We start from the raw sequence: 11,396 nt of genomic DNA on the forward strand, positions 1-11,396 counted from the left end.
GAGACAAAAAGACCGAGCAGTAAGAAAAATATTGTAATAGATCGCATAACGTTTCTGGAGCTCTACCACACTGTAGGTAAAGGTCATCTTCTCCAGAAATTGAGTGAGAAAGCAAAGGAAGCTCTGGCTAAGTATGTTGTAGAGTTTACTAGATCAATGGAAAACTTTAACCGGCTGCAGCGGCCTTTGGCTCAGCGCTCTAGTGCAAGTTCACTGGCCAACAGACAACTATCAAAGCCATAAAGGCAGTACTTCAAAGTATGTATGCTACTAATAATCTAATTGCCTTAAAATGAGACACAGGATTTCATCAAAATTCATTCCCTTCTTCAAAAGCCCGTTGTTAATTTCAGAACCAAATTCCACCAACATAATCTACTGAAACACATATGTGCGAATACCTCCTGCTTTTCCGGGACATAAAAATAAAGACCATCAATTGTTTTTGCTAGCTGTTTTCTTTTGAACCTTGAAAGACGGACTTTCGATTAAAATTTTGCTTTTTTTTTTACGTCACAAAGATATACTTTTCCTAGCGTTTGCTAAATGCAACACAGTAATTTGTATCCCCAAGTGGTATAAAAAGAAAATATGTTCAGTCTAATAACATATGTGAAGAAAACTCATGCCCAGGGTTAACCAACAAAGCAGCAGTCTGCTAGAAACAAAGGCAGCTGGCTCAAAGAGCAACAATGCTTCAGAAAACGTGTGGATGTACTATTCAGTGAAGCGTCCAAGACATGACGTTTACTTAAGCTACAGCTGCATATACAAAGCTTTGCTATAAGACCCAGGAAATGACAAGTCTTCTGGAGTAACAAGATCGTTCCATCTCTGAAAGGTCCATGGCCTTCGCTGTCCAGCTGAGAGAAGGGTAAATTATATCAAATATGCACACTGTAAATAAATTCTGCCCTTCAGAAGAGTTTCTCTGCTTTGATTACCTTTTCTTGCAGATATGCTCTGCCCAAATCCAACCATTTCTCTTTAAGGGCTTGCCTTTCCCCTACTAATATATCTGCCTAGGTTCCTGTCTTGCTCTATCACCATAAACATTCATAAACATTAAGGGACTTAACCTCATCACACCCCTGCAGAATAGGAAAATATACCCATCAGAGTGGGCAAGCAGCGAACTGGAACTCAGCTGACAGCAGTCCTGACCAACGCCGAGTCCTTCTGCAAGTCACTTCGCTCCTCTCTTTCCGTTCCGCCATGTGTAAGAAGGGGTAATGACAATGACTTCTCCGCAAAATGCCTCAGTCTACCAGTAAAATTCCGAGATGTTATTCTTCTCAGTTTACAAAAGGAGGTAAAGCAGAGAGACATAAATCAATATCGCTTGAAAGGTCTGTGGCCAGAAATGTCACCCCATTTTTCTAAACATGTGTCTGACATCATCAGCACAAAAGTTGCATCCAACAAAGGATCCCAGCGCATAAGCTGTGCCACAGACAATCTGCGTCAACACTGTTTGCTCTTCTTGTAGGTAATGCAGTACAAGCAAGCTAGTGAAGGACTATATAGCTAGAGTGAAGTTCAGAGTAGAGAAAATGTCAAAAACAGTTCCCAGCTGACCCCCAGGAAGATGAAAAAGTGAACAGAGATACCAGATAAAGGTAACTACACAGCTGGCCCTTCTCTCTCATGCTTTCCACCTGAAGAAAAAAAAAAAAAAAAAAAGGCAAACTACCAAAGATGTAAATATCATAACCCCACTTTGACAGACACAAAGTGACTTTCCAAAGGCAGTAAAGCAGCTAGTGGCAGAACCAGCAAGAGAATCCGTGGTCTATTCCTAAATATATATTCACCTTGATTCAGCAAACTTAAAAAGGATGACAACAACTCTGCTACATATTACCAAAAAAAGCAAGGCAACTCAGCTCCTTCTCCAAGCAACTGCTACCCTCAGCCATTGGCCAATGCCTCAATCCCTTCACCTATCCCTCTTCAAAGGCTTGGTGAAGACAAATGGGCTTTCCAATGTGCAATGAAGCATAAAGCCATGAAAATCAAAGGGCTGCTTTTTGAGTAAATATGAGCTCCAAAGCCATTGTCCTCTCCCACAGAGGAGATCTATGAAAATGCTTACTATAGCATATGCACAGTATTCTTTACAGCTCTGCCTCCCTGCTGACCACCAGCCCCAGGGCCCAGTCCGCTTCCCATTACAATCAGGCTCACCACACCCACTGACTTGTATTGGAATTCTTTCAGGGACCCTAACTAATGAGTTTTTAAACACTTGTAGACAGAGAAGATAATTCCTCATCATTATTCTTCATAGGAAACACCAGGAAGAATGTCATTCCATTGTTCTACAGGAAAGAAACTGGAAGAAAAATCACCCCCACATTCAAAAGAACAGCCTAAAGTTTTTATACATGAATTGGCTACCCCAAGCTATGGGTGCCTCACCTGAGAGTTCAGGACAGGGACCTAAAAAGCGTGCAACCTTCTGAAATTAAGTCCCCTGAAATCATCTCGCACGCTGGCCTCTATGCAGACAAAGAGGTTCATAATCAACAGGCATATATTTTTCCAAGTCTTGAATACTACATTCTCAACTATAAGCATAGCTACCACCTGCAGCATAGAAACAGACTCACCTAAACACCGTACTACTGCAGGATCTTAGTTTCCCTCATGACAGGAAGCTGAAATAAATGGGAACTGGCAACCTTAATGATGTTTTGTATTTCCTGATTTTATATTTAAAGCTTTGCATTTGCTTTCTCTACGAACATTTGTTTGCTTTTTTCCCCTCACAAACGAAATCTGGACCTAAACCAGTGATACAGTAAAGGATGAAACAAGAACAAGCAGACCTACATAATGGATTGTTACCCTCAGACCTAAAAATATTTTAAATGAAAAACATTCCACTGTGAAGCCACCTTCTCAGCACAGATCACAAGCCACCAAGTACTGCTCCGTTTTTACCCAGTCTTACTTTCAGGTGTCTGTCACTCTGTAGGATGCCGATACCATCACCTATCATAAGGGCCTACACTTGAATGACCAAGAAGGAAACTTTTAAACTACAGTTGAATCCTGACAATAGTTCATGCAAAGTGCCATAAGGAAAAAGCACTAGTCGCAGTAGTAAGACATCTGCAGGTTTGAGCCCCAGGCACTGAAAGCAATGTAGAGCTACAGAATTTACTTATGTACACCCACAGCGATACAAAAATAGCTATTATAATACTTGTCAAAGGAACAACTGAGTGATTTTTAACTTGGTGCTCTATCTCGTTTTCTTCTTTGCTGGTTGTTAATACCCCACCCCTATAAAAACATATAATTATGAGTGGGCTATTCATGTCTTACTATAACTGGTAGCACCATGCAGCATCTGAGTCAGGAATCTGAATTGCTGACTACAGCTCCTCGCTAAACAAGACTTACACATTGTACGTAGTAAATGGCATTCCCTCACTCTCTGTGTCACCTACAATGAAAATCAGCTTCCAGTTGTGGTATCATCTCCAACTCTCCTTAAACCTCACCATCTCAAATCACCTGGAATAAGGACTCATCGATAATCTCCAGTAAAAAGACACAGATTAACTGCTGACATAAAGAAAAAAATCCCCAAATAAGAGTTTTCTTCTCTCGGTGGCTTGATTTGAACACATTCATAAGATGTCATTAAAATGTGATATAAAGTTTTACAGAAGAAGAAACTACTGACTAGACCTTTGTTTAAAAGTCATAATAATTTATGGTGTGCATCTGCTATGTACGAGTTGAAAAACACTCTCTTCATGATAAAATAGTTCGTAACTGCTGGGAAGTTAACTGCAGGAAGTTTTGGTCTATTCCCTTACCTCAGCTATCTAGTTCCATATTATTTTTCAGCACTACGAGCGCCACCTTGTAAACCCATCACACTGACTGCACTCAACGGCAGTCTTGTTGAAATTAAGGAGCAATATGCAATTCAAGTTTCTGCAAGACTGGGCTCCAGTACAGAGTTTTCGAAAACAAGCCCCCCCCCCAGCTCATTCCCCAAAATCTTCACTTGCAAATGCAGACAGAATATCACATGCCCTTTGTGAGAATCTTTGGTCAAACTGTATCATTAGAAGTTACTCAAAATGGAGCTTAAAAGCTACTGACATACACATTGCCATCCTTCCTCTCATTTTTTATCTCTACGGTTGTCCATTAGTAAGGAGTAACATACCTTCTGACCTCTGACCAAAGCTATTTGAACAATTTAAACAAATATTTTGGTTACAAAGCATCAATACAGAACATTCAGTACCAATAAAAGGATGAAAGAGCTGTCTTTGAGTCACTGTTGTGACTTCCTGACTATATTATATTATGAGTGGTCTGGAAGGTTATACTAACTTGACATATTACTGGATTTACTGTCTTCTTTTTCAATGCTTAAGAAAGAATTCATAACATTGCAAAACCCAGAGTTGTGGCAGTTTCAGTTTTCAGTGTTAATAGATGTTTGATGGCTTTATAAAATCCATTCTGTTAACTGCAACCAAGAGAAAAGATTCAAGCTTTCCTCTCCATTTTTCTTTTCTTTCTTCTCAAAAGAAAGGCAGTAAATTTGAATTAGACAGGTTCAGAATTGGGCTCTGTGGAGTTTTTCCACATGCATAGTATTAAGTGTGTGCAAGGTGCCTTGCTGATCCTGGTCATTACAGAGTTGCTCCACATTTCATGAAGTCTGCCTTTTGGCCAAAATAGGGTCAAACCCAGTACTCTCTGAAGTCAACTGGGACGATCTCCATTGACGTCACTGGCTACTGGCTCAGGTCCAAGCTGGAGGAAGACATGGGTACTTTATGGTATTTATAGATTATATACATTCAACAAGCATCCAGGAGCCCAATCCTTCAAGTCCTCTACATAAAGAAATTCTATTACCTCAAACTAAAGGCACCAAGGAAATACAGGATGGGGTCTATCTGTTTAGATGCTTATTCCACATACTTCATGGGTTCGGTGTATAAAACGTTTCCCAGAATTCTTCTAGATTTTTTTTTTTTTTAATGAGATGTAATATTTGCATTCTTTCTGGCTGCCCAGTTATTTGCGCAATCACGTAAAACTGCTGATAGATTTCAGGCAAATGGATGTGTATTATACAGTCAAAAATAACATTAGTTTCCATTACCAAATACATGGAGAACTGGGGTTTAGTCATTAGTAAAACATGTTGAGCATTTTGGGAGTGATCATGAACCCAGTTCAGTAAAACTTAATTTGAGAGTTGTTTCAGTAGGACTGCTTGTGTGCTTAAAGCTACATACCTGCCTATCGACCTTGCTATATTAAGGCCCACATGCTTTTTCTAAGTCTCAGAGACAATTTTATCCCACCTCGCATGATGGGAATTTTGCTTGACTCAGATCAAAACAGAATTTGGGCCTCATAACACAAAAAGCATCACAACACTCCTTTCACGACGCTGGAGCATACTGTCTCAGTCCTAAGGAGCTCAAAAAGACCAGCAGTGTCCACTCATTTTTTCAGAGATCATTTAGTATATTTATTCAACTTAATACTTCACAGAATGTCTCATTTTCCCCTTAAATTATTTAATTAAATTCCAGGTTGCAGTGACAGTCTTGTTAGACAGACAAAAGGAACAACTCTGCTTGACTGAAGGACCCGCATCACAACACCATCTTTTACTCTAAAAGAAAATCCCGAACAATACAATTGGCATTCACGTACAAAGTGCTTAAATGCTCTGAAGTTCTGCCTGGCTTCAGAATAGCTGAACAGTATCTGAACTATCTACTCTCCATCCCAATTTGTATATTTTAAAAGTCATTAAATTCTTGAATGAATCATTAGGAAAACAATTCAAATGCTGTTAAACTGATAGTAATTTTGCCTCATAGGATAGATGTGAACTTAATGTTTGCAAACGGCCAAATTCTTTTAAGATTTACACTCCATGGAGTTCAATATCAGTCAGGGAAGAATTACTAAATCAGGATGTGCTTCAAGTACAGGTTTTGGCCCAAGACTATTTTTGGTCTTCCTCAGCTGCTTGTTTTGACAGCATCTAATCCCCCTCACCCACCCACCAGCAGCCACACAATCCATCCATTTACACTTTCAAAGCAAATTGAAAATGAAACATTTTCAAATAATTACTCAGGGATGCCTGTAACACAAATCCACTGTAATATTTCTTAAGGAGAAGAAAGGAAGGAGGAGAAAAACCTTATAGAAATCCATTCAAAAAGTGACTTACTCCTATACTAATACTCTCATCACCACCACCCCCCCAAAAAAAAAAAAAAAAAAAATCAATCTAATTCCCAAAGAGCCTATCTACTCTATTTCACACATTCCCAGCAGAAACACAACACTGTTTCCACGTTCAGAAGACTTTTCATTTAGTGAGCTATTACAGACCCTGGTGAAAGAACAGTAACTGAGAAGGTCTTCTGCAGAGGCACAAGGCAAAGAGGGAAGGGGGAAGGTGGGTGAAGGGGCGGGGGGGAAATACCCAAGGCTGGAACTGAAACAGTTCACCTTTGTCTGGAGAGCAGGATCACCCCCTCCAGGTTGAGGACTATGTTGAAACAACAAGCTGCTGTGGCACCCAGTACGTTTTTGCATTCATACAGGAGAGGAACCTGGCCCACAGATGGCCTGTTCTCAGCTTTGTCAGCCACAAACAGACCTTTGAACTTTCTATTTATATAACAGTTTAGTGAGTTTAAGCCTCTTCCTGTATAACTGGCAGTTTGCTGGTTTTGCTGTAATTAGGCTACTTGTGATACGTAATACAAAAAAAGAAAAAAACGAAGAGGCTTGTTTCTCTGCAGCGAGAAGTCTTCCCCATTACAACCTCAGAGCTACAATGATACTCTTACCTGCTGATCCTATTTCCCTTTGCCTCAATACCTCAGTATGCATTTTCCCGCTAAGTATTTTCTCGACTTCCACTTTTTTAAGGATTGGGGGAGTTAAAAAATATTAATACCAACGACAACAAATGTAACAGAAACCATGAATCTCTCTGCCTTTGTTTGTGTGAGGAGCTGTATATTCTGGGGTGGTTGGGTTTTTGTTGGGTTTTGTTGTTTCCCAGCTGCTGATTAATGGCACCACCTTACTCCATAAGCAGGCTCAAATCTAGCCACATGGTCCCAGGACACTTCAAGATTTCATTTACTTGGTTACCACAGACAAGCGTGGAAAGTGATTTAAAAGATGAAATTTGATTTTTAACAGCAAGTGGTCCCCTTGGTGCACACAGGCATTCAAGCTTTTCATTATATCCATCTCCCTTCCTTTCTCCCTCATAGAATGGCTCATATTAAATGCAAGCCCAGGTGAACATTTCTTATTCATCCAGGCCGTTTCACCTCAGCCAGAGTTTAGATTCATTTAAATTGTTTGGGGGGTTTTTCAGCTTTTCAAGTCTGGCAAAACATTCACTGGGATATTTGTGGCCTTATTTTACACATTTTACCCAAGTGTTAACAAAAAAACCCACACCAACCCTCAGCTACCCTTCCAACCACATTCTTGATGAACGTTCAATGAAACGCCTCATTCTTATACTACTGTGATCCCTCCTAATACGGGAAACTAAAGGGCTGATTCTGCAGTTTGTATCAAGACAAAGCTCCCACTAATCATCTGGAATGCCAGGTGAGAATTTAAGAACACACATAGTGGCAGCGCATGCTGTAACTCAAACACTTTTTGACAAAATACGTTTCAAGAAGTGACACAAAGACGTACCTCCATTGCAGGGGGAAAAAATTAACTGTATTTTTCCCATCAGACCCAAACTTTTGGGCAGTCAAGTCCTGATATAATGGCAATGCATAGAAGGTATTACCTTTACACTTTTTCATCAGGAAGAAAAAAAAAAAAAGAATCTCTGCTCAAGCTATAAATACTTTTTTTATATATACATTTCTCAGGCTAACTATGTTTCTGTTGTACTTTGCATACAGAGAATACATACAAACACCCACACACACATTGTAGGCCTGAGCTTGCCTTCATGGCCATTGCAGCACAGATTAGCAGAAGTTTGGGGTTTACGAGGAATGCAGAAGAGGGTCTCTAATTGCCTTATAAATGCTTGTGAAACACATTTTACAAAGGCCAGCTTACAGACAGAAGGAAGGAGGACAGTTTCAAAATAAGCAGCAGCAATTCACACATCATGTTATATATACTTATTTGTAAATATTGTGAAGTAACCACACCATATTGGATACACAGACAAAAATTAATAAATCTTGATGGGTGAGCATGCTTATCTCTGTGTGTGTAGAGATGATGCATGTATAACGTTACATATATACATATGCACATATTTTTGGATAGATGAGCTAAATTCAACTCTCCTTAAGCAACGCAACTACTTGTCAGAAACAGAAATCTTTACATGTACAATAAAATACGTGTAACGTTTGTATATACGTGAAGATTATGTACCTACATATTATATACATGTGTACTTGCATATACTAACTGTATTATTAAAAGCTAAATCCAACTTGATCTCTGCCATAAGTAATTGTGTGCGAGCGCCTGTGCAATACAGAGAGTTTGTATAGGTATCAAAACACTTTGAAACAGCCAAAGTAAAAATGTTCTTTCCTCACGGACCCTAAAAACACTAAAACCAATAAATTTCACTGCACGAAAGCAAGCAAATGGAATTTCTAGAGTGAGTGGCAATATGTTCATATTTTATGGAAAAACAGAGGCACAAGAGTTCCCTTCTTTCTGATGCACATCTCTAAATCCACATAAAACCATACTCAAATGGAAGTAAGTTATTAAGCAAACATTAAAACTCAATACCTATAATGTGCTTAGTATTTGAACTGCACCCACATATTGGGTTGTAACAGCTTCCATTAAATTAATGATGTTACCCACACTATAAATTAGGCAAATTGTATGCAAATATTATTTGAGTAGTAATACGGTGGTTATCAGTTGTCTGCAAAATAAATTAGTGTAGCAGAGTAAAGATAGTGTGGTAGAGGCATAATATTTAATTGAGCACTAATTTTATTGTGATTATTACTTTTAAATAACAACAGCATGGTTATTAAAAGATGTGATGCGATGGTTTATGCAGAGCTGATAAAACATGCACATGATCCAAAATGCCTGCTTACAGATTAATATTGATACAGTGTAATTTACGGTTCCAAGGATTTACTCCAAATTGCTGTAAAATAGAATGTGACAGGTATTTGGTTCTGATTATCTTGGATTTGCAACCATAGCTGTTAGGCTGCGTTTGGCAAAATGATAGTTATTAACTAAATATGTTATCTTTTTCCTAGACATACCTTTATATTACCAACAAAGTAAAGTAAACCCTCTACAAAACGTGAGGTCCGAATGCACATGCATACACACGTATAATCTGTGTGACATTTAGAGATTAGGATCACAAAATAGAGTATTTTAGTCTCTTTCTTTCTTGGCAAACTGCACTCCAGCCTAAAAGCATTTAACAAAGAAGTAACCAACCACTGAATTTTACCGTGCATAAAGAATTAACTATATTTGCTAAATTGAAAAGTAGAGAAAGAACCAATAAAAACAGTCAAAAGAATAAGCATAATCTCATTATCCAGCAGGGGAAGTGACTAAATACCTACCCAAATTCTAACTTTCCCAGCTACTTGTCACCCATCGAAAATTCCTTAACATTCACTTTGGTAACAAGTTTACAATACACTTAAACAGATGCACCGACCTTTTCAAGGTGTGCACTTATTTGCAGGGCAACATAAACCTAAAATTCCACAGAAGAAAAAGAAAAAGAAAAAGAAAAAGAAAAAGAAAAAAAAGAAAAAGAACCTGTTATAATATCACGGGGACTGCTCTTCCCACTTCCAAAACTAACTTCAATAACGCTTCATCCAGAAGAGGAAACCAGCAAAACCGGCAACAGAACCCCCCACGCCGACCAGGGCTACAGTTGAACTGTGCCACACAGTACAACTACAGTTGGTTTCTCCCCGTGAAAGGAATATTGTCACTGACAGCAGCAAACACAACATTAGCAAAGCCGCGATCCCGGGGAAAAACATCGCCTCCCCGCACCGCTCCCTGCTCGGGGAGGGGGGCTGCCGCGGCGGTTGCCGTTTCAGCCGGCACCCCGGCACGTTTCGCCGCTTCCCCTGCCTCTCCTCCCCCTCCGGCCAACTTCGCCCCCCGCAGCCGCCGGACCGCGGGCTGCTCCTCACCAGCCGGAGCCGGCGGCGCGGCTGCGGAGCGCGGCCGCGGAGCGTGGCCGGAGCCGGCCGGCCCCGGCGGCGGCTCCCCGCGGCCGCGGAGCGGACCCGCTCCCCGGCGGGCACCGGGCGCTTCGCCCCTCAACAAAGGCTAAGGCACCGGGGGAGCGAGCAGGGAGGAGAGGAAGGAGGCAGCTGGTAGAAGGAGAGGGGTGGAGAGACGGGGAGGGGGGGGGAGAAGAGAAAAAAAAAAAAAAAAAACAACAAACCCCCAAACCAGAAAAAAAAAAAACCACCCAAAGCACCCGAAAAAACCTACCACTGCTGCTCTAAGTCCCAGTCCCTGAAAAAGTCGAATAGGTCCATAACGATCTGGCGGGGAGACTCAGAGAAGTGGTGCCCCCTCCCCGCCCCGCGCCGAGCCGAGGAGAGCCGAGCCGAGCCGGCGCGGCTAGGGCTGCCCGGCCGGCATGGGCAGCGGCGCCGCGGGGAGCGGCGGCCGCCGCGGGGCCGCGCGGAGCCGCCCGGGGCTCGCCGAGCGCCGCCGCCGCCGCCGCCCGCTCCGGCCGCCGCCAGCAGCGCGGCGCGGCTGGCTGCCTGGCTGGGAGAGGCAGGCACGGCGGCGGCGGCGGCGGCCCTGGCGCACACGCACACACACACACACACACACACACACACGCTCGCACACCGCGAGGGGAGGAGCCGGGGCGGCCCGAAGCCGCGGCATGGAGCCGCCGCGGCAGCACCGGCGGGATCTGGCGGAGCCTGGCAGCACCCCCCGGCCGGGCTGCGCGGGGAAGTTTTGCCGAAAAGGAGAAACAGCGAGGGGTGGGTGGAGGGGGGGGAGCAGCGCGGCTTCGCGCCTGGGGATAATCTGAGAGTGTCCTGGCCGGGCTCGGAGGGGGGGAGAAAGAAGCGGGGGTAGGGGAGGGGAGAAAAAGAAAATAAAATATAAAATAGAATAAAATAAATTAGAATAGAATAAATTAGAATAGAATAGAATAAAATAAAGTAGAATTGAATAAAATAAAACAAAATAAAATAGAATAAAATAAAATAAAATAAAACAAAATAAAACAGAATAAAATAAAATAGAATAAGGACCTGTACTTTAATTGCCAACGCCAGCTCCTGTGCGTGAACAAACCCGACTCCCACGGACACGAGAGGTGGTGGCAC

General features: G+C 41.9%; 1 protein-coding gene across 2 annotated transcripts in view; it reads right to left on the bottom strand.

Annotated features, from left to right (window-relative positions):
- AFF2 (ALF transcription elongation factor 2) overlaps nucleotides 1–11,160 on the bottom strand; it is a 350,449-nt gene extending 339,289 nt beyond the window's left edge. For both annotated transcript variants that reach the window (XM_075054426.1, XM_075054425.1), the window contains exon 1: nucleotides 10,537–11,160. In XM_075054426.1, coding sequence (XP_074910527.1) covers nucleotides 10,537–10,583 — 47 coding nt within the window. In that variant the 5' untranslated portion in view covers nucleotides 10,584–11,160. The remainder of the gene's footprint in view (nucleotides 1–10,536) is intronic.
- Between the last annotated feature and the right edge of the window lie 236 nt (nucleotides 11,161–11,396).

Source organism: Buteo buteo, chromosome 22 (genome assembly GCF_964188355.1).
Source record: "Buteo buteo chromosome 22, bButBut1.hap1.1, whole genome shotgun sequence".
Lineage (NCBI taxonomy): Eukaryota > Metazoa > Chordata > Aves > Accipitriformes > Accipitridae > Buteo > Buteo buteo.